This window comes from Macrobrachium nipponense, chromosome 21 (genome assembly GCF_015104395.2).
Source record: "Macrobrachium nipponense isolate FS-2020 chromosome 21, ASM1510439v2, whole genome shotgun sequence".
NCBI lineage: Eukaryota > Metazoa > Arthropoda > Malacostraca > Decapoda > Palaemonidae > Macrobrachium > Macrobrachium nipponense.
Window position 1 is genome coordinate 39234860 of NC_087212.1, and position 27874 is coordinate 39262733.

Genomic DNA, 27874 nt, shown 5'->3' on the forward strand with positions numbered 1-27874 from the left:
GGTACAGTAAAAGGAATGAAAGGGGTTGTAGCGAGGGGGCTCAGGGGACACTACAAAGAACCTTAAGTAATGCCTACAATGCAACACATGAAGTTCACTGATGGCACTAACCCCCTACAGGGAACATTAAGAGTTTGCAAAATAAATTTGGCTGATGACATAACTCTATCAAACAAGGATGAAAAAATTTATAGTACACAGGTATAATAGCTTCATCACAAAACATCTGAAAAAATTTAAGCAAGACGCTGCCTTTTCACAAAAGAAGCCATATTTTGTACATAAAGTTTTAAAAGTTGAAGTTTGGTGGTTTCAGTCCTCCCACAGGCTATCAACACTTGGGCAGACATTAACCGAGTAAACCCAAACCCCCACCATGATGTCACTCATGGCAGTAACTAACCGGTAAGACAGTCTCAATACTCGTCCCTTGATGGGGAGCAAACGTTGGTACCAGTTTACAAGCCCAACACATTACCAACTGTACCAGTCAATTTATCAAAAGTTACACGTAATACGCATCTTGAAGGTCACTAACACTTAAAATAGTACCAATTAAATGTAAATCGGGAATGCCAAAGCCAAAGTGTTCTGGATTGACAATCATAGTTTCATTTTAGAAGTGTTAATATTCATGCCCCAAAGCTTACTTCAGTCATGAATACTGCACATGTAAAATCTACATTCACAGCTAGACTCATGAAGGCCTAGAATACAATGACACTATATTCAGTGTGCTGAATTCTGCAGCAATGTTCTCACTTGAGACAAATATACAACAAAAAAGCTCCCACTTTCTAATACTGCTACATGACTGCATAATGGCATCATCATTTGGGCAGACTGGTGGCAACAACAGGATAGGCAGCACAATGTGGCAGCTGATTCACTCGCAGAGGGAAAAGAGAGACTATCTCCGTTGTGCATAATGGCAGCTGGCTAGTAGGCCCACTTTAGACAACCTGGGTGGTAGCAATTTGAGGTGTCTTATGAAACTGACTTGCCAGTGCTAGTGGCTCCAGGAGGAGTCAAGTTGTGTCAAGGCTGTTTGACAGTATCTTTAATTAACAAATGGGAATACTAGTCCGATGAAAATTTAAAAGCTTAAAGCAGCATAAATGCCGGGTTCATAAATAGTTTACATTTGTAAAATATTAACCTACTATTCCTACAAAAACTCTTCCCAACTCGGGGTACATTTCTTACAAATGAAAACTATGGTTGGAATTTTTCAAATTGTTAAAAACAAAAATCTAAAAATAAAAATCTACTCATATAAAGGATTTGTCCAAAAAACATTTCAATTCTGAACATTTTAATCTTATAAGATTCTTTCCTCTCATCAAAGAAAATATGTTATAACAACACCTGATAACAACACCTGCCATAACCACACTTAAAATATGTTTTCTATTTTTCCTTTATTAATACTGTCTTTAAATATGCAATAATTTCAAAAAGGCTAAGTACTTTTTCACCTAACAAAAGAACAGGTATATGTTTTTTACATACTGCCAACACTGGCAAGAAAATAAATACTACTGAATCCATCAAGTTTCAAGGGACGAAGAACATACTTATGCTTTCCAAATGCCCCATCTAAATTTAAAAAACAAAGTTAAAATACTAAGAAATAAAACAAAATTAAAATAACTATGATAAAATTTAGTCACTCTCAAGATCAGTAGTCAAGCACAGACATACATCAAATCACATAGGCATAGGTAAAAGCATAAGTACTCACTTGTAGATGGCAATTTTGAACTTTTGGTCCAACATGGTCGGCATAAACATTTAAAAAAACTATATACTATTACAAACAGAAATCAAATGTAGACTTGTCAAGCTCGTTCACTTTTCAAAAATGTTACAATACAGTCAATACACTTACGTTCCTTAAATATTTATATATTGGAACATGTTCCAGTATAAAAATAGGAGTTATTAATTTCTTTACATTATATACAAATGAGCATTAAAATTTAAATTTTCTATCAATATCAATCAGTCTTCTTAAAAATCAGTTACAACTTACATTTGCTCTTTAGTGGCTATTTTCTTACAATTATCACAAACTTACATTTGCTTTTTAGAGAATATTTTCTTACAATTATCACAAAGTTTTTACAATATAAAATTTAAGGCTTCAAACCACCTCTTGTGTTTAAAGAACAAGTAGCCAAGTCCTAACATTACTGGGGAACTGTTCTCAGAACCCTATAGTAAACAAAGTTATGGTTGCTGTGCCTAATCAGACTTATCTGATACAGCCTTGCTTAGTTCATTCAGTAGCCAAGCAGGGCTTTATGAATCTAAACAATTCAACCCAACCACTAAAGCTCTTCCCTTGCAGTGCTTCTCTCTTTATACTGGGGAATTTTTGGGATATCAATGAAAATCACTGAAAAATGTATTTTCTTGCTGCATATTTTCCAATATCCTCTCAGAAGGGAACACATTACTATATATGGGGTAAGTTTTCAAAATAAACAGGTACAGGCGATCAACCTAACACAGTTAATGCATACTGATAGTTGCAAAGAACCTTCATGTATACTGCATGCCTTCGCTTCAGATGTAAAATACATAAGGCATAGAGCTCACTTAGTTCCAATCTTGTTGTCATCTTTTGCTTAGCATTTTTCCTTGCACTGGAGTGTTCTTCAAAATCTGACATTTTAAACTACCAGCTTATTCATTAGAATTGTAAAAATCTGATATCTTATACTACCAGCTAATTTGTCAGTATGTTCTTGTATTAAGTTTAGACATTAAGATTCTTTCAATAAAGTGTAAAGCCAGATTTTTTACCTCACACCAATTACCAATGTGTGAATGAAAAAATCAAAGCAATTCAACTACAGGCCTGAGATAAACAAAGGAGTAACAGAAAATTAAATTTAATATGTCCAACCTAAGGGAAGAACATATGGGATAAAACAAGGGATGCTATTTAAAAGATGCTTTAGTGCTAGCTAACAGAAGCTAAATGAAATTAGCCAACTTTCCCTACTTAGCCTGACAGGCATCAGTTTAATGTTAAGTTTGCTGGGAACGTAACCTTCCAGGGTTACACACGGACAAAGCTTGTTATGTCTTCAGGAAAGTTAGCACTCATGTGGGGCTGTTGTGTTTAGGAAATTCCACCACAAAATATGGTAAAATCAAAATTCTTTTTCTCTGAAATTAATGTATGTATACATTCAGCAGAGAATGCTAACTTCTACAAAATACTAACTGAATATCACTATAGGAATCACACTACTGGTGGACTAAAGACTGCTCCTGTTATTATATGACACGAGCAATATTACTCAACATGACAGGTTGATGAAATACAGGCAAAATTTACAAAAGCAACATTGACGGTAACCATCACGGTTACTTAAGTGTGAAACGCTATATATATATATTTTTTCCACAGTATAAAAATCATACTTTACTATAAAATATACAATATTCACAAAAATTAGTGGAAATTTAAAAAATTATTTTTAATCTTTGGAACTTACAATGAACACAACTTAAAACTGAAAAAAAGTCACCTGTAAATTATCAATACTCAGGGAACAAATGAAGAGACTAGTTAAAAATGTAAAAAAAAAAAAAAAAAAATGGATCTACAATACTAATCTGCAGTAGTGAAATTTAAGAATTCTGATAATCACTGGTAATGAGTCAAGAAGATTCAATGATCCTTTTAAAGGTCATGAATATATTCCCCAAAAGGAAAGAATTATACACTGTACTCAAAAAACACTCAAGACTTTGTATTTCTCCAGATTTGCACTGGTCTGTTTTACCTGAATATTATTTTATTTGTATTTGTTTATGGTTTTTAACTATTTACAAATAGACTTCATTACTAATACCTAATTACCAGAAGTTTTATGCTACAACTGCTTGATGAGATTCTGGTCATGTCATACCTAATAAAAAATAAAAATTTAGTATAAAAAGAAAAAAATGGACACTTCCTACACCCAAAATGAATCTCATTAGCAGAATCTTTACCAAGACCAGTGTAGATCCATTACTACCTCACACCATGACCTGAAATTAATATTGCATGCCTCAACTACTGAAATACTATAGTAGAATATCACTCTATGGCAAGAATATGATAATAAAGGCACAATTCTGAAAATGTAGCAGTTGTACATACACACGTCAATACCATGAACAAAGGCCTTACTGTGCAAGTATATTTAAAATATGTTATTTTACCCTCAGTAATTATTACAATCAAACTAACACTTCAAAGTGTACACCTTCATCACTACAGTATAACCTTGCAAATAAAATAATTTCACAACTCATATGAAACACCCCTTCTTGAAGATACACACAGTATTCTCTTAATGCATGAGGTATATATAGTATTTGAAAAATAAATATAGTATCACTGATGTAGTACATTATATATTCTGGACATATCAATAAAAATGTATTAGTATACAGTACTATGAATGCCATAACAAATTCAAATCTGAATCACAGCATTCCACTCTAAAATAAAACACTGATTTGTGCACTACAACATGTCTACATGTATACACAAACCAAAGACTTCAAATGTAAAATATTACAAATGATAAAAACATTCACCTGGACATTTTATACTGTAAGAAACTGAGAAACAAAATTAACAATCCCCAGCAAGATGATGCATCCATGAATCAAAACATTGTACCAATACAGCTTCTTGTAAACATACATTGCATACATGTAGGTTGCACAAGGCAGTACAAAGATATATGCCAAGCCTGAGATTGCTCCGACCCACCTGTGGAAATAAAAAGAGCCTATTACATTCTTCGGATGACAATGAACTCTCAGTGGGTATATAATACAATGTGTTAACTATGCATGCCAATATTGTAGTTTAACCATTGTATCTAAAATTCATACAATTTGTATCTTACACCACATTCTCCAGAAGCTTGTATTTCAAGTCTACAGCCCCTGCAGGCTTGTTCCACATGAATAAGAATTTATCTTCTGAATAATAATCATAATAATAATTACAAATATATGTACAATTAAATAATGGAATGAAACCTCTGTTGGTATTTATGGGTACTATCTTATACAGTGCTATGAATACACCTAACAAATAAAGATACTGTACTACTACGTGATGAAAGACAATAAACAATAAGTTTTTATTACCATTTGCTATCTCAAAATCTTACATTTTCTGGACTAAGCAATAAATTACTATTAAAGAACACAAGTGATTGGTGAGCAGGCTCTTAAAAGGGGGAAATATCTTTTCTCCCCCAACTTGAATCTGAATATATATATTCTTCTTTCCCACTGTATTCCCTACATTAAGGGGTCAGTTGCCTGATGGGCCTTCTCCACTGCCTTCTATCAAAGGGATCATCCTCCACCAAACCTCTTCTCTCTCTATCTTCCTTCACTTTATCTCGCCATCTACTTCTTTGCCTCCCTCTTGACCTTCTTCCTCTGACAGGTTCCTCCCAAGCCCTCTTCATTCCCTCCTCAATGCATGCTCATACCATCTCAATCGTGACTCTCTTATCACCTCTGTAATCTTGACTAAACCTGCCCTTATTTCCTCATTTTCCAATCTCTCAAGCAGCGATATTCCCATAATCCACCTCAGCATTCTCATCTCTGTAATCTCAATATTTCTCTCTCTACTCCTAACTATTATATCAATCTTTCATGATTTATTAGCTTTCTTCCATATCACTATTCACCTTCTATGACTACCACCTGCAAATGCTGATAGAAAGTATTATATGATGCAAATAGCATGGACATTTCCACATTTGTCAAAAGTTTAATGTTTTGATGAATGGGAGAGGTGATCAGGATTGGGAAGAGGTCTGCATTTGGAGCTAATGGTTTGAGCCTTTTTACCAGTACTATCCTAATGGGTTAGATCATCAGATTCCTGAGGATGCCAATCATTGGGTCTTTAGTCTGGAAGCCTAGCATTACTGATAAATGGAAGATGATTCCTGATTCTCATGGTTTTGGTCCAAACAGGCAAGTTTAGTTCATACTTATGCCTCTATCTGTTGTGGTTCTGTCTAGATAGGGAAGGGTATGAAGTGGACCATTTGGGTAGTCACGTAACTATGCCAATTTTTTCAGAATGTGATTTTTATGAAATACTACCGATACATTTTCAATATTCTCAAACAGTAATCATTTACACTTTTTCTTTCATATTTATGGATCTGTCTTATAACAAATTTCCCTCCTATGAGCCTGCTTACTCATCCCTGGTACTGTTGATAACACCTGAGCTTTCTCCAGGTGACTAACCCTGTTCAAGACCATGCTTCAACTTCCACCAAACCAAATTATTATTGAATGGCATGAAACCTTATGGTTTAATCTTATTGTAATAGGTGTTATGTCTGTCCGTCCGTCTGTCATTCGATCTCGGCCAAACAGCTGGTCCGATGAGAATGAAACTTGGCAGGGTTATAGTGGGGACCCCTAAGATGGTTTATAATGGGGTTTCATCCTACTTCCCCAATGGCCCCCAATGGACATTATGTCTGGGATGGGTGGAAAACCGTAACCGAAAATTCAAGCCAAACACTAGTACAAAGAATTCAGCTTAAAAGTTACATCTGACCATCAGTAGTGAGAACCTTACAGTACTTTCATCTTTCATTGACACTACTGCTGCAAAAAAAACTTACAATCATCGTATGGTAAAACTGCAGATTTTGAGGGCATAGTTAACTAATTTTTATGTCCTAAAGGAAAAATATGATTTTATCCCAAAATTCATGAATGTGTCACAGCGACTCCTATGTCCAGAATGAGAAGTATGATTTTTCCTCAAAACTAATGGATGTCTGACTCACCATAACAACTCTCATCTGGCTCATTTGGGTTCTCAAAAGGAAGTACACACGATCTAACTTCATAAGAGCCTTTGAAATGTCTCTCGAACAACTGACAACCTGTCCCAGAAAATCAAATGCTATGGCAGGAACATTCTAGTTAAAGCAGCCAATGGTACACACACATACACACACACATAGATTTACTATTTGAATTTGGACCTTCTTCTACAGATGTAGATAATGAAGTAGTTACCCCTCATAGATCATTCAACACAAAAATGGGTTAGTATTCGACAGAGACTTAAGAATTTCTCTGAAATTTTAAACAGATGCCCTCATCACATTTTCTCACTTAACAACTGTGTGAGCAGGAACACCATCTTATTGATCTTTTCCAAAACATTTCCCAACTAATTGTAACTATTGAGCATCTGCCCATCAGTTAAGAAATTAGTAGGCCTAGCCAGGGCTTCACATGTTATGAATGTAACACACTAAACTAGTATCAGAGCAAAAAGAAATGCTGTCTACTCAAACGAATAACATCTTGCAAGTCAGTGTCTAGCTGGCAGGTTTTGTTCACTTAATGGTGGAAATTTCCCAAATTCTAAGATTTGTCCCTCATATCATTTTGGGTAGGGTATCTTGGAAAATGCAAAAGGCTTTCATCAACATATGCCTCTGTTATCAAAATCTTTAAAGAAACATTGTTTCTTCAAATCAGGTCCCACAAACTACTCAAAATGAATGGGAGGAAGACCAATTGCCTCAAATTTCCACCTTTCAGGGATTATATAGAGCCAACTTTTAACCTGGCCTATGGTCTGGCTCTCCTGCTGTGACAAAATTTGTCTCCAAGCGGCTCCCTGCTGTAACCAAGGTACCAGTGCTGATCACGTTTCTTTTCCACAGAAAAAACAGTCACCAGATACAAGGAAAAGCAGAATAATTGTACACAAGGAGGCAAATGAAAAACAATGGTGGCACACCACTCATCCACATCCAAGGATCCAAAGAGTGCACAGGAAAGGAGTTTCCTCTTGCGATGGCAGCTGAGGGAAGTGGCAAGAGGGAGGCAAGTGAGGGGTTACCCATTCCTAACCCCCCCCATCTCCCTCAATTAGCTACTTTGTTACAAATTCAACAATTAGCTCTAGCTTGCACTGAAACAGGGCTAGTTTTAAGCCTATTTAACCAATTTGATCAAATTGGGCCCGTGCTTAAGGGAGCTCTGCGAAAGAGTTACTGTTTGAAGCCTTTTCTGTATCCTGATTCTAAAAGGAATAAACCACTACTAAAAACATGAAATGAAGAATGAAGAAGTATTATTTCTCGCATTATTACGAACAGTACTATATTAAAAGAAAATTTTCACTTGGAAAAATAATTTTTATGATTAGAAAAAAAAATCATCTAAATTTCTATAATATTAATAATAATAATAATAGTGAAAAATATACCATAGCAGCTTATCTCTGAGTGTAAGATGTTGCCATCTCAGGTTAAAGAAAATAGAGTTTTGAGAGAGAGAGAGAGAGGGCATTTCAATGCCTAATTGGGCCCCGCACTTCCTAGCACCAGCCCTGCAATGAAGGGATTGTATCTCCATAGGAACAAACATGTTTACTGGGCTATACTACAGTGTTTAACTGTCCCTGTTACTATGGTTTATATAGACTCCATTGACTCAAGTGTGTTCATATGGTCATATCAATGAATTGAGGCTAATGGTAAAGGCAGAACTACATAGAACTGGCCCATTCCTGTGTTCTCTGTTAATGCAAATAACTAAGATTATTATATTTACTTAAAAATAAATACTTACCTTATAATAAACCCAATGTTCGGATAGAAAATGGCAACAAGTACTGACAGTGTAACCAGACACACATTGAGGATGACAACCCTCCATAGCTCATATTCATAGTTTGGACCCAAGAAATAAGTGAAGAGTTGGTTGCGAATAAAGAAACCCAGCAGGGGATATACAGTCAAGATCTGGAAGAACAGGAAGCCACGCACAACTGCCAGAACTATATCGTGCGGAGGAAAGTTGTCAAGAAAATTCTGAAAAGATAATATACAATATCAGAACTGATTACACTTTTCAGACATAACAGGACTCTTTAAAATAAACCTAGATATATAAGAGAGAATAACAAGCAGACAAGAAATCTGCTGATGACCTTGCAGCAATATCTATTTTTAATCTCTTGCTACTTACACCAGTGCTCGATTTGATGGCGGTCATTATGTTTACTATCAGTGTTAACCAAGGCTTCTAAATTTCTCCCTCCTACTACCTCTTCCCACAAATGCTTGAAATATCAATCCTTCTACAGCTTCCCCAACACTCAGGGCTTTCAGCCTCAATGGTGGATTTTGCCACTCTCCTGGATTTTCCTAGACTTCCACCATATGGGACTTCTCCTCTTCCCATCTGTCAAAGAAAGTAATATAACCCAGTTGAGTATGGCCATCTTCTATGTTTCCAAATGAAGCGTCTGCATAGGCTTCCCAATAAATCCTTTCTTCTTCCATCTCACTTTTGTAACTTCGCCCATCATGCTCTTAGTTTTTCTCACAATTTTAATAAGTTTCTTCATATCCTGAGTTGTTCCTTCTTTTAAATGCTTTACTTAATTCGCTATATCATAAGGATATTTTTGTTTTTTTTTTTCTGGCATCGTGTGTATGATAACCCATTCAGCTGTCCTACCACTGATCTGTTAACTCTTTTTGTTCTAGCACTCTATTACCCGTATATCTTCTAGCCTCTGGTTCTCTTATGGAATTTATATACTGCCACTGATTAAGGGAAAATCTATTCTCCTTCTGCTCTATTACTATCTCCTAAGACTTGAACCTTTTACTCTCTTGTTCTCCTACTTGCAATTTCCCTTTCAATCTCCCAATCGTTTCCTTTAAGAATCCTTCAGTTCCTCCGTAGCAAAAATCATCTACGTGTGTACACAAAATGCCTTCCAATTTATTGTTTCTTTTTCCAAAAGAATATATTAGGTTCTAGTCTACTTCTCTCACCTTGAAGCTCCTTCACTACTTTCACCACTTTACAATACCATGCTTTTGCTGCATCCTTGAGACCCATAGACTGTTTTCTTCACTTCCATAATCCCCTCCAACCATCTTCCCTTGGTGGCTTCAAATACACTTTTCTTTGTATCTCGCCACCTTGTAAATATGCAATTTTGACATCCAATGTATAACAATTCCAATTTTTCACCTTTATTATGGTTAGACAGAATTTTTAAAATTTTTCAGCATTGCATGTGGGAGCATCCTTTTCCCACTCAGCCATTTCTTCTTCAAACCCTCTAGCTACCAATCTTGCTTACATATCCTTTCCCCCCTTTTTATCTTTTCAGTTACTATCCATCTTGTAGATATAGCTTTTGTCCAACATCATTTACCTCCTCATATACCTGGTTATCTCTCCAACTTAGAAGTTCTTTTTCTTAGCTTCCATTATGCTTCTATTTTCAAATCCCAGCAACAACACCTCTTCATCTTCAATTTTTTTCTACCTGACTATAATCCCTCAAGTTAACCCACCCTGTTTTTTGTCACCTGACTGTGAGTCTCGTATATTGTACGAATCAGCCCATGCTTGGCTTGATCTTTTTCCTGCAAGACCTAAAATAGTCCATTCTTCTACTTGTCCTGTATCATTGTTATAGCCCTAACTCTATTTCCCTTTTTGAATTTTGGTATCTCTTCCATTAACTCGCTTTCTATTGACCCACTTTGCCCGTTATCTTCCACCCTGTTTCCTCTATCACCTCTCTTTCTATAGTCTCTTCTGTGTCTGCATTCCTTCTCTCACCCATTATCTCCTCTCCTTCCAGCCAATCTACTTTCCCTTCATTTGGGCCATCTGACCTACCTTTCACCCCATGGGATTTATCTATTCTAGCCGATATCTCTTCTGTATCTGGTGATCGTCGTTGAATCCTTGTCACATGTATCCTAGCTACTTCTCTTAAAGAATCCCCATGTTTGACTATTATTGTTTTCCCCGATACTCCCACTACCTGAGCAGGTCCTCTCCATTCATTTTCATTTTCCCTCTTATAGAATACCTCATCTCCTAGCCACTGCTTCTTCAAATTTATGTTCTCTGATGTTTTTGTTTAGCGCTATTCTTATTTTATTACAGGCTCATTTTTTATAAATGCTTCTCTGGCCTTGTGCATTGCATTCAGTGTGTCCCTTACCATACCCTCTTCCATCCTTTTTCTCTGCTTGCAGGACTAGAACTTTCTTCTCCTATTAGGTTAGGCATGAAGGGTTTTTTTCCAAATACTAATTGGTTGGGAGAGAAACCTCCATTATTCATTAAACATTCCTAGCACTCACTACCCATTTCAAAGCTAGGGACCAATCTACTTCCTCTTCCTCCATCATCTTCCTTACACTCCCCTTGATCATGCCTACGGTCTTTTCACATAATCCGTTGCTCCACGGAGATTCTGATGCTGTGGCTAATACTTTAATATGTTATTGTTATGATACAATAAAGTTTGTTCATACTTACCTGGCATATATATATAGCTGTATTCTCCGAAGTCCGTTACAGAATTTCAAAACTCCCGGCACACGCAAGTGGGCGGCCAGGTTGGTTGTACCCATTTCCCGCCGCTGGAGGCGGATATGCAGGAATCATTCCCATTTTCTATTCAAAATTTTTCATACCACTGTCCCCTGAGGGGAGGTGGGTGGGTACTTTAATTATATATATCTGCCAGGTAAGTATGAACAAACTTTATTGTATCATAACAATAACATTTTGTTCATGAAACTTACCTGTCAGATATATATATATAGCTGAATCCCACCATTGGAGGTGGGAAGGGACAGAATAGAAGGATTAGGAAACACCTCAAGTGCAGATGATTGACATCTTGATTCCTTACCTGTTAGCATAGCTGACTTCTTGATTACTGTCACCGAAGTCTGCTTTTGCTTTACTAGAGTTGCCAACAAGGTAGTGACCTGTGTAGTTGGTGCGCTCTAGATGATCTGTCAACGGGAGCGTGACCACAATGTGACTAGACCATATTGACCATACTGTGAGGGCAACGAAGCTAAAACCACCACCTGACCTAACCTATCGAAGTTAGTCCCATAACTTCTAGGCTAACGAAAGGGAAAGCGCCTCAAGCGACCAACCCTTCAAAGTTAAAAGCACACCTATCCCTTTTCTATAGGATAGGATTCGTGCTGCTTCCTGCCTCCAATAATATTTCTACGGATATGTATGGTCCTAGCGACTCGCAGATCTCGTATGTCGTCTTCACATCCCGTCGGGAGTGTGAAGCGAACACAGAGTTGCTTCGCTCAAACGTGGCACTCAGGATATTACCGAGTGTCATGCTCTGTTGAAATGCTTCCGAGGCCGCGCCCTCACCTCGTGAGCATTTACTTTAAAAGGTTTCAAATCTTTGTTCAAACATGACGAATGAGCCTCTTAGAAAGACTCCTTAAAAATAACGCCAGGGCGTTCTTCGACATGGCAAGTCTGGTCTTTTTACGGAACACCGCAGATTGTCCGAATGACCTCGACTTTCTTTAGTTTTATCAAGATAAAACTTGAGAGTCCCGACAGGGCACAGGACTCTCTGTGGCTCTTGCCCAAAAATTTGTGCCATCCCCTTGATCTCCAGGTCTCTGGGCCAAGGGTTAGACGGGTTTTCGTTCTTAGCAAGAACGGAAGGCTTAGAGGACACCGAATTATGTCCTCTAAAGCCAAAAACCTCTGATGATGGCTAAAACCTCACTAACCATCTTTGCCGCAGCTAGAGTGGTTAGAAATTAGCCTTTCTGGTTACGTGTATTAAGTTTACAGAAAGGAGAGGTTCGAAATGCTTTGACATCAGGAACTTCAGACTACATCTAAGTTCCATGCCGGAAGCTTCGATCTAAAAAATTTCAAGATTTCCACAGACCTCAAAGATCGTGAAGGGTTTTGTTGTTTGACAGATCCGAATCTCTGAGCCTAGAGGCCGTCAACATATTTCCGTATTCTACAATAGTTGGACTGCTAGCTTATCCCATACTTCAGACGGAATGGGAAGGCGGTAAAGTAATTCACAGAGGTCAGAGGTGGAGGAACAGTCATTCGTCTTCCTGCCCTATGTCCAGAAACGGCCCACTCCGATTGGTACACTGCAAAATATGCAGCACTGCTTTGCTTTGGCAATGAGACTTGCAATTAATCTTGAAGATCCTCTCGCTTTCTTGACAGTCTGAACACATTCAGACTCAGAGCGGAGAGATTTTAGGTACCTCTAGGAAGTTGAGGGCTGTTAGAGTAGACCGATTCTCGTCGGGAAGGGTCCTTGGAAAGTGCTCTCTGAAGGACGTGACCTCTGTGAATCCAGCCTCTCGAAGGCCAACATGGGGCGATCAGCGTCTTTCTCACTCCCTCTGACGCCAGCGATTATCTTATTACATTTCCTAAGCTTTTGAATAGGGGAAAAGGGCTAACCAAACTATCCCCATTCCATACTATAGGATGGCGTCTATTGCTACCTCTGCTCGTGGATCGAGAATCGCAACGTAGAGGAAGCTTCTTCGTCTTCAATATTGCAAAATCTACGAAAGGACGTCCCCAAAGTCTCCACAACTCTCGACATACTTCTAAGCGAGGATTACTCAAAAGTCAAACGTCAGTAGTTGCTGCCGTCGATCGAGAAGATCCGCACGGACGTGCAATCGGTAACGAACCTCTTAAGGATCGTTACGTTCCGTGCCTATGCCGATAACCATCTCTCTTTTCTTGGGATATGAGAGAGCTGCGGAATTATCTGAGATGATTTGGACCATCTCGACCAAAACCTCACTCTTCGAGGAACTGGAGAGCCAACCAGATTGCTTCCAATTCTTTTAGATTATGTGCCAGGACCTCTGTCCGGATGCCTGGCTCCCTCTCATTATCACCTGAGGTGATCCTTAACCCATTGAGAGACGTTTAGAATTATCTCTAGATCTTTGATGTTATTTCAGTTCTCCTGTAGGAAAACTGTAGAGGTCTGAATTGCAGTCTATTCAGGGAAACAAGCTTCTCCAGCGAGGAAATGGTCCCCAGCAGACTCATCCATTCCCTCACTAAGCATGCTTCCTTCCCTAATAAGGCTGCGCTTTGCATAAGCAGGAGAGCATTCATTATAGTGCTATGCTGCGGTAGACTCGTACAGAATTCTGTTACAGTGCGGTAAGCAGCGCCGAACATGTCTAAGAGATATCTCTGTTGAAAATTTCTTAGCAAAAGGAAGTCGTTTATTCATGATTACCAGAAATCCCCTCAACCCGAGGCGAAAGTCATGATTGTAGGCAGAGATACGGTTCGTAAATCAATCCCGCGGGAGAGAGAGACGTAACCGACTGAGCAGTACAACGAGCTACCTAACACTGAGTTGGTGACAGTGTGAGACACTGTGACAGTTACAGGCAGCAGCTTATGTTCACCTTCTCGCAGTCTTATGCCGAGTTGCCAGCTATTCTATTCATCTAAGGAATAGATTTTCCATTATTTGAACAGAACTCTCAAGTTGGCATATCTAAGCGAAACAGAATTCGCTAATACAGAAGCTGATTTTGTGTTGTCGTAACATTACGCTTAACCAAATGTTAAATCGGAAACTCCTGGAAAGTTGCCGGGAGTACCGATTAAATATACTGCGTCATCCACAATGACAGCACCTCTCGTTTCGCACTATTCTGCCTGAGTTTACCCAGCTTAACTCTCTTCTACGAAGGAATAGGTTTCGTTACTATTATCGATCATAAGAAAATTCTCAAGCAGGCATATTTAGCGAAACATAATTCGCTACATGCAGAAGCTGAGTTGGTGTTGTTGTAACAATACCTTCAAGCATTGTCCTTACACCGGAAACTCCTGGAAGTTTGCAGGAAGGACCGATTAAATACACTTAAAATAACAGTCCTTTCGGTTGCCATCTGTAGAGGTAACCACGATATGCGTATATGACTTGAACTTACATTAGTAATATGACGCGAAGATAAAATACCTAAGTATTGCAGTCACTTGAAACATCTAATTCTCTACTACATTCTTTCCTCGACGAGGAAGAGAGAGAGAATGGAAATCGACTGTCTTCATTCTCTTGCCAAGAAAAGGAATAATATTATTCAAATGGAAACCTCCTCAATGTGAGAACCGAAGATCGAAAGGAAAGTTCAAGCTTCTTATGATATTTGACATAAGACTTCATGGACGTAGTCTATAAGTCTTTTTCCTGATGAGCCTCTGACTAATGGATGAGAGCTCTTTCGAAATTTTGTTACTTATCCGCTTATGCGATAAAATGTTATTAAGAACTTGTCAATGAGAACTAACCCAATTGCATGACGGAAAGTAATCCAGGAATTCGAGCATATAGCCTTCCCGATTCCCGCAGAAATCGAGGAAGGGGCAGGATTCCTGATTAGAGACTGGGCTTACGACAGGAAGGACCTTAATGTTCCCCTTCGGCAGCGCAATCCCGAAAGCAGACAAGGCGTTTTATGACACCGAAATCTGCTTACAGTTTTCCTGGAATTCATCAAGTGATGGATTCTATTGAACGCTCCCTTCGTAGAAAGCGAAGTAGACATCTTGACGAGACCAAACTCCTTCCTCTACTTCGACGACGCCCTCTTGAAGAGCGTTCTTGCAGGAATCCTGCCGAACGTCTTGATGCGTAGGACGCCTATCGTTCTGAAGAACGTCCTGGCAAGTGCTCTACCGAGCGTCATGACTTGTAGGATGCCGAGCGTCTTCAAAAGCGTCCTCGCTAGCGTCCTGGCGAGCGTCCAGATGTGTAAGACATCGAGCGTCTTCCAAAAGCTTATCAATGTTTATGACGTCGAGCGTCTTCTGAAAGGCCACCCGAAAAGCGTCCTGGAGAGCCGCACGCTGCTCCTGAAGTTTGTTTGAGAGCACTATAGGAGACGTAAGGCTATCGTCTCCAAGACGGCCTTAAAGACTTTCGTTACCTCAAACAAAGACGGTGGCCGCCTGTGCAACATTTTGCGTCTTAGTAATGCAAATGAACATATCCAGACACGCGCTCAAAAAAAAAAAGGAACGCCGAGCGTTCCGAAAGGCATCGTCGCGAGGTGTTTGCCGAACGTCCTGATTGCATTCTTTGAGCGTCTTGAAGAGCGTCCGGAATAGAAGAGCGACGAACATCAAGGGAAGCGTCATAGTGAATGACGTGCGTCAACACGAGTAACTTGAGAGGCTTCCTGGCGAGGGGAGAGCCGCTCATGAAACGCGAGCGTCCTAAGCATAAGTACGGTGATCGTCATCAGGACGAGTCTTAAGGACGTTCGCCCCTCTTGACAAAAACGACGGCCGGCTGTGCGACATCTTGCGTCTTTGTCACGCTCATCGACACTGCAGAAGGGCATTTAAAAGGACGCCTGTGTGTTCTTGGGTATGAGGAATTCTTTGCCCTTCTCCTGTCGAAAACTAGGATAGTCTGTCCAGTGTCATCTCTGTCCCTGACAGAGCGTCCCTTAGGGACGAGTAAGATGCTTCTTGGCGAGCTGTTTGACTATGCAAATCAGCTTGCCGGACGTCAAGCTTATTTGAGCTTTGAACAATATCCCGTTTCGTAGTTAAAGGCGAACGTCACATAACGTATACATAGCTCTAGATGGAGGAAGTGCAAACGCAGTCTTCCCCAACCCTTTAACCTTCTTGAATCCATCCATCCTGGACTCTCTTAAACGCTCTCTTCGCAGAGAGCGAAGTGGCCATCTTAACGAAGCCAGGGGCCTTCCTGGCCTTCGATGAGGCTAATTGTGAAGGTGGAGCGTCTTGGAAAGCAAGAAAACAATCCTTGCTACACGAGTAAAGACGTTCTTTTCCTCTCGATAGAGCGTTGATGTCCTCGAAAGGCGTCCTTGTGAGGGTCCTGCCTTAAGGACATTTCTAATCTCTTGACCAAGACGACAGCCGCCTGTGCGACATTTTGCGTCTTTGTCACGCTTATCGATATTAAGTCAAGCCGAAGGGACGCCAGATCAATGTGGGTTCCCCGTAACCGTCCTTCGGCTTTTCGAAATGCCCTCTCCCTAGTCCTGGGAGTCCGACAGAGGTCCAGGCCTAGAGGCGTTATGGGGCGGATCTGACGTTCCCTCCTGACGAGAGAGAGGACGTGAAGCGTCCTCTTCTCTAAAGCTTCTTAGAGGGCGCGAGTCCTTCCGAGAGCTCCAACCTTGCGGGGAGGACGCCTCGGAGGACGAGAAGCAATCTTTCATGATTCGTGCACGTGCACGATCTTTGGCAGCCATTATCCTGCCGAATGGGACGCCAGATCGGTGGGGGGGTTCCCGTAACCCTCCTTCGGTTTTCAACTTGCCCCCTCCCTGGTCCTGGGAGTCCGACAGAGGTTTAGACCTAGAGGCGTTATAGGACCGATCTGACGCCCCTCCACAACACTAGTGGGGCAAAATCAACATCACTACACTCACAACACTGATTGGAGAGCGAGCACTTTTTCAAGCTTACTTGATGTAATCCACAATAATAGAAAGGGCATTACTTCTCACAGAACTTCCTCTAGGCCCGTACGCCATACCACAGGGTTAGGCAAAATAAAGTCTACTGGAGGTTAGTAGGTTCATTATCCTAACTTCTGTTACTGTGGAGGAAGACCTCCTGATTCTATCACGCTCTAATTTGCGTACATACGAATCATACGTCTCTTTCGGAATCAGTCAACATTACACTAATTACATTGATCTCTCAACAAAGAAAACATGTAAACGTCATGTATACTAAGCGAGTGTCTACCGAAGGTTTCGGTAGCCTCCCCTTACCCGTTGCAGACAACAAAGTCTGAAACTAGGCTAACTAGATTCAGACATCATATGCAATGAAAAAATTTTAATTAATTTATGATAGCGTATGCCTAGCCACAAATCCAAGTCAATCATTCAAAAAAAAAAAGTAGGATCTTAAGCGGCTAATGAAGTTTCAAAATCCTAGCGGAGGTAGTGGAAACAGGTGTTTTCACTACCGCGACAGAGAAAAATCTGAATAGAAAATGGGAATGATTCCTGATATCCGCCTCCCAGCGGCGGGAATGGGTACTAACCACCTGGCCGCCCACTGCGTGTGCCGGGAGTTTTGAAATTCTGTCGGACTTCGGAGAATACAGCTATATATATATCTGACAGGTAAGTTTCATGAACAAAATTCCATTTTTCTGCCATCCTCCTTACTTTTTCATTTTGAAATTCTCCCCCATTATCTGACAATATTTTGGAGGGTGCTCTAAATATAGCAAACCAGCAACTCAAAAGTATCTTTATTATAGTTTCTGGTTTCTTATCTTTTATCCAACAGGCCTGACAATATCTCGTTGCCATATCCACTATTACCAAGAACTTTCTCTCTTCTATCTCTCCCCACATCCATCGCTACGACTTCATTGAACGTTTTACTCCAAGAAAAGCCTACTACCGGTTTGGCGGGTTTCTTTTGTATTTTTTACAAACCTCACAATTTTTAATCAGTTCCGTTAGTAACTTTCTTATTTCCTCTTTTTTCTTTTTCGATTAACCCATTACTCCATTGTGCTTCCTCTGTTAGCTTCCATATTTTATCTCCACTTCCATGACCAAACTGTAAATGTAATTTCTTCATTGTGTTCTTAATTTCCCTCGGATTCTTTCCCTTCCAACCCTCCAGTAATAATTCTTCTACCTTCCTCCTCCTTATAGGCACTCTTAAATGACCCTGTTCGTCTTCTCTTAACTCTACTTTCATTCCCCCTAATACTTCTACTATGACACAATTTTCTTTCAAATTTTAGGGTCATACCCATTTTACTCATGTTTGCTTACCTATCAGCCAGGGTATATCACCTTGCAGAATTTTCCGTCTTCAAATAAAACTTTCTGTTTTTTAGTATCACAGGTTATTTCTATTATTCCTCTGGACTTATAAGATGTCTCACCAAAATTAAACACTTTATTAGACTCTGTCCTAGTGTCCCTCATTCTCCTCACTCTTCCTGACTCAAATCCATGACAATACGTGCTAGTCACAATTCCCCGCAAACTGTTGATTTACACCCTGTGTCCAAAATTGCATCAACCACCTCCCATGATGCTTCCACTATTTTATTAACTTCTCCTACATAAACCTCTTCTTCTTCTGTCCCATTTTTCTGTTTTTACCTTATTTTCTTCTAGTCTTGTTTCAGTTTTCTTCCTATTATGAAAATTCTGAGGACAATCCCTAGCCCAATGCCATTCTGAGCTGCATATTGCACATACTGTTACCTTCCCTTCTTTTGTTTATAGGATTTCTACCACCCCTTCCTCGGTTCCATCTTCCCCGATATCTTTGGTTTTCCCTCCCTCTCCCAGAACTGGCATTGCCTTCTGACGAACCCCACCATTCCCGTTCCTCTTTAGTCCCTAATCCCTCAAATAGTCTTTTCATTGTTTGCGACACTGTTCCGTACTCTAGCTTTTCTTGCCCACAAGCCGATAATACCAGTTGTTTTTGATTTTCCGTGAGATTTGCTTGCTCTATTACATGATACCCCTTGACTTCGCCTTCAAGCGCGCCTTTCCCCATTGCTCTTTCACACTCAGATTGCTGCCTTCTCGTATCTAATTAAATAGTCCGCCATATTTTCACTAGATTCTCTTCTTATTAGAAGGTATCTTTTTATTCTACCGTAATTCTTCCATTACCGATCTTTTAGATAGGCTTTATCTAATTTCCTCTAGGATTAACTTTGGACCCTCTGTACCAGTAAGTTTATCTTTATCTAATGCTTCCACTAGCTCTCGGGCTTTCCCTTTTAAGCTCATTCTCATTTCTATCGCCGGGTATTTTGTATCTTCTCCATACAACAATAGCCAATCTTCGGCTTGACCTTTCCATTCTTTGTATTCTTCTTGTATCCCGCTAAACCTAGGACATTCCCTTCTCCATCTAGTAGTCTCCCTTTGTTCACTGTCGGATCCAGGCATCTTTGATCAACCACGCTCTGCTACCAGTTTGAATTTTGGCCTAGCCTAACTCCTTTCTTTCTCTATAAAAATGAATAATCTACCCACCTGTACGCTTTCTCCAACTCCAGTACACTCCAGAAATCACCTTAAAACACCAGCACCACAAGACTTACGACCCAAAAAACAACTCCTACCAGACAGAGAGCTCTCCCCTACCAACCACACACCACCAACACGTGCTTTCTACTGCCCCGTGTTATTGTTTACATCCTGCCGACGCCGCCGCCATCTTGTCTATGACGTCACAGCCTATGACGTCACAGCCTATGACGTCACAACACAACTTAAATACATCAACAGACACCTTCTAGAATCTACCACATGCTGTCTATATATAGGACACCCACCATATTTCAACAATGCATAAAATACCCATAACAATTATACAATATATAATCACACTTATCTATACCCATAACAATTATACAATATATAATCAAGAACTACATAGAACTGGCCCATTCCTGTGTTCTCTGTTAATGCAAATAACTAAGATTATTATATTTACTTAAAAATAAATACTTACCTTATAATAAACCCAATGTTCGGATAGAAAATGGCAACAAGTACTGACAGTGTAACCAGACACACATTGAGGATGACAACCCTCCATAGCTCATATTCATAGTTTGGACCCAAGAAATAAGTGAAGAGTTGGTTGCGAATAAAGAAACCCAGCAGGGGATATACAGTCAAGATCTGGAAGAACAGGAAGCCACGCACAACTGCCAGAACTATATCGTGCGGAGGAAAGTTGTCAAGAAAATTCTGAAAAGATAATATACAATATCAGAACTGATTACACTTTTCAGACATAACAGGACTCTTTAAAATAAACCTAGATATATAAGAGAGAATAACAAGCAGACAAGAAATCTGTGATGACCTTGCAGCATTATTTTGAATCTCTAGTAATAAATATTCATTTAGCCATTGTGTTTCCGCATTCCTCTGTAGGTACAGTGCTCTATGAGTACATGTGTTATTTGTTACAGTGGGATCTTACTTAAGGGGTATCAATTACAGTGAGTCTTGCATAGCACATAATTAGAGATGGTACACATGTTCCCTTCTGTTTCCTCTTAAAATATAACTGTTTGTCTGCTTTAACTTTACTAAACTGCAATTTTTACCTCATTTCAGACTTGATCTCTTGGCTGAACCCAATGAAAGCAAAGAAATATGATCCAGTGGTCTTGTAACACCAATTTATGATAATTACACTGTGAAAGACAAAATAAAAACCACGTAATGGTTTTCACACACACAATGACAACCACTTTGGTCAAATATTATCAGAAATTCTCCCAGAACTCGGTGCACAATGTCAATTAATTTTATTCTCACTGCAATAAAGACAATCTTATCACCTACAAATGTTATCCAGGTTTTGTCAATTAACTATATTTAAATAAGACTATCCTAACTTTTCATAGACCTTAGCTTTTTAAATTGGCAGAAATTCAGAAGTGTATGCTAGGAAATACTATCACTACATAACATAAGTAAAATTACTCACATCAACAACACAGAACTTTGGTAATGGAAAAGCTGAGTAGAACAGGACACCAATAGGAATGTAAGTTGCGGCAACCAAAACATATGCAATTGACAAATCTCGTACCTGTAAAAGAAATTTTCTCTCAAAGAACTACTTAAGTCCTTATTTACAATGCAATACATTAACCATACATACGAATTTTTTTTTACTAAATTTCATAGCTTGTAATATTTACATACAGTGCAAAATTTTCATTGGTCATTGATCTATGGAACAACCGCATTTTGTTACAACATTTTAGGTCAGGTGATTATCAAAACACAAAAGAAAAGTTCATAAGTCTTGCTTTAACAAGAAAATGTTTATGGGTTTAAGAGGCCAAACACAAAATGGCAAAATTCTAAAGTAATTCGTATTTTTCCAAGCAAAAGAACCTATGCTATTTAGTTCATCCATGATTTCTCATGTTTCATTGTGAATTTACTTAAACAATACCTCTCTTGGCCTTTCACTGCACTCTAGAGTGGCAAAGATTATTTGTACTTAACAGCACAAAACTGCTAGAACATCACAGGAAAAATATACACTGTATGGAGGACTCAAGAAGTACTGAGTGGACATTAAAAGCTCTGAAGATGTAGCAAAAGTGACATTTCGATGGCTAACCAAGTTCAGTCGTCAGATGAGTATAGTAAAGAAACTCACTGATGGTTCCCAATGGGACTCAATCTATGTCCTTCTGTGGAGAGAAGGACCGATTCTGTGTTAAAAGTGCATTCCCAAGTGATTTGCATGCCCAGTGAGCTATGCAAGTTTAGAAGAAGCTATGATTAACCAGCTGTCAAGGTAACAACAAGGCCTCTAACCCAGACATTGTGACCAGACAGCAACTGGAACATGAACCTCCATTGCCTCCCCCCAAAACACAAACAAAAATTTAGGGGCAATGAAGAGCTGATTGTAAAATCTCAGTGACTCTGGAAGAATCACTAATGGCACCCTTCTTTAACATGAAAGCTACCCTATTGTCAAGTGTCTGCGGCTTTGCCAGACTTGAGTGGTAGTAGCTGTAGGTAATCAGACAATGGGAGGAGTAGCTATGCTGAAGAATGTCAGTAATAACAGTTGTGAACCTTAAAAACCCAATGATCCACACCAACAGACTCATGAAGGAAGGCCTTGAGAATTGAGATCAGAGGGATGATAAGACTTCATCTACTTGGAAATCCCCCATGTGCAGCAAGCATCAAGCAAAGGCTAGTAGTAAAAGGAAGACATCTGTACTATTTGTTTCATCCATATGTAAACCTCTTTCCTGGCTTGACTCTATTTTCGCATTCGTGTCATTCCTACCTGATGACAGATATTACTCCATGTGACAAATAGTTTTAATCGTTTCTACTAGTTCCAGTAAAGGGCAAGGAACTGAGTAAGTGAAGTCTTGTTACCTGTAGACTTGCCTTGGCTGCCAGAATGAAAGGGCAACTTGGGAGTATGAAACTGGGAGGTTGGGCAATACTGTGACAAATACATATGAGACCTCTGAGGTAGATACAACTGACCACAATGTCGCAAAACAGCTCTCCAGGACTGGTGGCATGGAGTCCTCTATTGGTACAATGGGAGTGGAGACGAATTTATCTCCTATATCTGCGAACAGATCCGGAACCATGGGATCAGACACCTGGGGACTGAAGCTCTGCTGTGAAAGCAAGCTGCAGAGGTAGTCTCTCTCTTCTTCCTCATTATATTTGCAAACATGAAGAGAATATTCAGCATTGAAGTGGGAAGAGGAGAAGCCAGTGAAACAGAGCTGTGTCCTTGGGTGAAGGAAAACCACGACCCAAGAGCAAACTGGGGACACAAAGCAACATTACTGCCATTTCATAAGTCAAGATTTTTAAGCAAAAACAATTTGAGTATAAATACTGAATATTTCTGCATATAAGATGACCTTTACATCTCAAAATTCACACCTAAAAATTGGGGGTCATGTTATACTACCATTCTAAAAAATCAAACCTTGAATTCTAAGTGATGTTTATCAGCAGGCTAATATAGGTAATAAAATAATTTTTGTATTGGCATATTTGAGGAATAATTCCATATCAATGAAATAAAACTTTTATCTATGCAAGCCCAGCTGAGAAAATGCAAACAGTGAGTTATTGTTGCTCTCACAGCAACCTTTACTTTTTGGTAAGCTTTCAGAAAGTTTAATGGTAGTGTAATTATGGTAGTAATAACATTTAGAATAACATATTCATTATTCATTAAAAATTCATTATCATTTTGGTGGTAAATAAGAACATTTTGATTGCTTACAACTGTTTAGAACAATTCAGTCATACGAACGATAATTATCGTACATTAGACTAACCTATTTTCTTCCATACTCTTTATCCCCTCTTCTAGTTAAATAAATTTTTAAAAAAAGTAAAAATGAGAATGATAAAAGTATAACTAGTAACGCTATACACATTGTGTAAACTTGTATGGCCATAAACAACTAAACGAGAAACAGCTGTTGTGGTATGAACAACCGAATTGTATAACAACAGCCGTTTTGCTTGCATTTCAACCATTGTACATTAGTAAATAATTACCGTATTTATGTTACAAAAGACATTAAGTAGAGTAGGACTAATATATTTTTACATTACCCTTATTAACTATGAAGAAAAGATCGGCAAGTAAACATATGGCTAAATTTCAGCTGCATGATGTAGCTGAAGCTGAGAAAACAATGTTCGAGCTGCTAGTGACCATAAATTATCATGAATTGGCAACATGGATGAAACTCCCCCAAAAACTTTAATATATGTACTACCCATCAATCTCGACCATAAATAATTGGAGAGAAAAGTATTTTTTTTCAAAACTACTGGGCATGAAAGAATACATTTTACTGTTGTTTTAACATGGTTGGCAGATGAAACTTGTCTGCCCATGATTATCTTTAACTGGAAATTAATGCCTTAACAAAATTTCCCGAATGGTATTGTTGTCCATGTTCACAAAGACCTAAACAATGAAAATGGTGCAAGATTGCTTACAATACAATATAGTAATACGAGAATACTGTACATACAATATTACTGGATACAATGAAGTATTTTTAATAAAAGACCAAAAGAAAAGATGCACATCCATTATGTTTGCATTTAATATTATAATATTAATATATGTATATTACACACACTAATTTTATATCTCGTGTATGATGTGATCCCCATAAAATTTGCTTCAAAATTAGGTCTTCATAAGTCGCACGATATGCATGTATATACAGTAAACTAAAGCTAGCCTATACACAGATGGTTCTGTAATCTAGCAGTCATCTTATACTACAGATCTGAGGTAAATTCATGAAAATTTGCCACAAAGGGCATCTTGTAGTACATGCAAAAAGACAGTAACTCCAACACAGTCCAATGAGCTGAGTGAGGTCAAAAAGAAGCAAGGACTTCCTTGGCCTTGTTTCCTTTCCAATGGCCAAGAAAACATAACTGAATATCTGTGCAATTGGAAACTTAAGCAACCCATGATCTGATGGAAGATCAAGGTGGAAGTATGAGAAGTGCCCATTGGATGACAGAAGTTGGACGATGAGAGAAGGCTGAGGGGCAACTGGATTCAAAAGAGGCTCCTCTGACTGGAAAACAGTGATGTGACTTGATGTCATACCTGGAGATCAAATAGAAGCATGACAAATGCGAATGGCTTTGACAGTGGACTTGGGAGACAAAGCTTCCTGGCACAGGCAAGAGGGGGTCTCCTAGGTGCAACAGGGTAGGCTCACTTGCCAAAGGAATATCTCACCGACAAGGAGCAGTCATGAAGACCAAAGGAGCAAATGAGAAAGATTATCCAGGAATTCAGATGCTATATCTGATAAGGAAGTTACTGAGAGTACTGGATCCACAACAGGAGCAGCCATGGAGACTAACAGGACTGCGATTAACGAAGTGTAAAGGGTCCCCAAGTTCATAGAAAAAGTCATGTACCCAGATACATGAGAACGGAAGAACTCACAGGAGTAGTTATGTATGCAAGAATAGCCACATATGCCAGCGCAGTCAAGAAACCTGTAGTAGTTGAGAACAAAATAAACAGTTATGTACATTAACTCCTTGATCATTTGCCCTTACCAGTTCCATATTGCACAGTGACTGCAACTGTAATTATGAACTAAATCCCACTAAATGGCAAAAAGTAAATAAAAATGCATAGGTGAGAATGGATGTTCAGAGCTGCACTTGACAGTGCACCACTATGTAAATGTCGCACTGCCTTCAAGTAAACACACCACAATGTCCATGTTATTAAGTGTTCAAATTACCTTCCAAGGGCATTGTATTGAAATATGTATTACAGTATTATTCTAAAGATAAATCCTATTCATAAGGAAAAAGCTTCCAAACAGTATTGTGTTCATTTGAAAGAAATTGCTGTAGATAATATGAAATAAAGAAAGACAAGTACAAGGTGATATCTTTTAGTGGAGTAATGCAATGCATCTTTGCTTGAACTTTAGCAGTTATAACTGCACAAAATTTACATGCATGTAAATTACTGTTCAGCATGACTGGTAACCATTTTCTAATTTACATTTGTATGTACATACACAGCATCCACTATATACTTAAAATACAATGCCTTTGGATGTCTTGTGCTTGATCATGAATACTAAGTCTAGATAGACTAGGCGACGGTTAAGTTTTTGAATGACTCATTTTACTTGCTAGTCATAATTTTTTGGTTGTTAGTGTTTTATTATTGAAAGATAGCATGAATAATACTTATTTCATCGAACTCTCATAATCTTTTTTTATAAGCTAATTGGTGTAATGTAGGAATTTCAGGTAGTTTAGAGGTTACACAGCCTAGGCTAACCTGGTCACCCTTCCTTTTTCATTCATTACAGCAAATGATGAAGGCATTGCTGTAAATGTGAGTGACAGAGTACCTGGAAGCAGTAAACTACACAGGTGTATGTGAGCAGAAATGAGCTGATCAAAGAAGTGAAGGTGAGAAGGCTGAGTCAGTTGAGTTCATGGGAACAAAACAGTAATCAGACTCAGAAAGGAATACATAGCTGACGCATTAGTTGAAGCATCGTGTCCTTCTGGCATGAAATAATGCTATTTATGATTATAATGGATTCACAATAAAACATAAAGTAAGGAACCATAACACCTAAAGAAAATGATGACAAAATACCAGGGAAGTCATTCAGCATACGACTACTATAAGCACATGGTAAAACTTGAATGCATAGCAATAAAACAACCAACCAACTAAACTGTCTCCAAAACAAATGTAATAAACTTAGGAGAGAAATAAAACATAAAAACAGAAGTAAGCACAGGAAATGTAAATCAGAGAAGGGAGTTTTATTTATAGGTAATGAGTGCAATAATTTACCATTAGTACTTGGATGATCTTCAACAGGCTATCAAATTTTTCTTCTCACTGCAAGTTGCAAATAGTAGTCCCTTTTTTTTTCACATACACAAAGAGTGAAGCTCTAGCATAAGGCATAGGCTTGTGTCTTCTAACAAAAAAAAAAGCAAAATAACTTTCTGAATTTATTTACTTATCAGATAGAAATTACTGTAATGAATGAAAGAATCACGTTAAAATTATATGCAGTACTACTTACATTATTTTCCTGATTTCTGTTGCCCTGCATGATAGTAACGACACAGTTGTGAATGAAGTAAGCCAAGGATAAGGTTCCAGTAAGACACATGAATGTATTCTGAGGATAGAAAGAACAATTGTGACCTTCAAGATCTAAAATGTACATCACAGACAAAGTTTTATTTCATTAACAATATCAAACTCAGATGAAAATATTTTTCTACCATTAAACATTATTTACACTTCAAAATCATGTCATGTGGCTAACTTATCATTCACATCACTACTAATAATGTATACCACAACCACAAAATTGACTTTGACTGTGGCTGCCAAAACCAATTACACTACATTAGGCAATAACCTTGTACTAGTGCTAATATTCGTTTCACTACAAGCTCACCAATCACATATATATACGTATGCCTAATATTCATCCCAAGGTTCACAGTGTTTTTGTTTGTTTTGTTTGTTTACATAGTGTTTATACGTTGCATGGAACCCATGCAACGTATATACCCAATGGGACCAACGGCTTTACTTGACTTCTGAACCACGTCAAGAGTGAACTTCTATCACCAAAAATACACATCTCTAACTCCTCAGTGGAATGCCCAAGAATCGAACTCGCGGCCACCGAGGTGACAGGCAAAGATTATACCAACCACGCCACTGAGGCGCTTTAAGGTTCATAGTGTGACTGCCTGACAGAAGGGGGAATCACCTTCCTCACCTTTTGTGAGCCTCCTTTGCTGTTAACAAGTCTGTTCATTGTTTCCTTGGTGTTCACTTCAAAGCACGATCCATGTTTCAGTTTCAAAAA

General features: G+C 38.7%; 1 protein-coding gene across 2 annotated transcripts in view; it reads right to left on the minus strand.

The window, feature by feature from the left end:
- Positions 1-1298: 1298 nt before the first annotated feature.
- The window catches only part of LOC135197943 (neutral amino acid transporter 9-like), a 63155-nt gene continuing 36579 nt past the window's right edge, over positions 1299-27874 (minus strand). Inside the window, exons 10-13 of one of the 2 annotated variants that reach the window (XM_064225227.1) lie at positions 27071-27169; positions 21424-21528; positions 20431-20672; positions 1299-4786 (exon numbers count right to left, since the gene is read on the minus strand). In XM_064225227.1, the coding sequence (XP_064081297.1) occupies positions 4618-4786; positions 20431-20672; positions 21424-21528; positions 27071-27169 (615 nt within the window). In that variant the 3' untranslated portion in view covers positions 1299-4617. Of the gene's footprint in view, positions 4787-20398; positions 20673-21423; positions 21529-27070; positions 27170-27874 lie in introns of those variants that run through there. The other variant, XM_064225226.1, reaches the window with a different exon arrangement.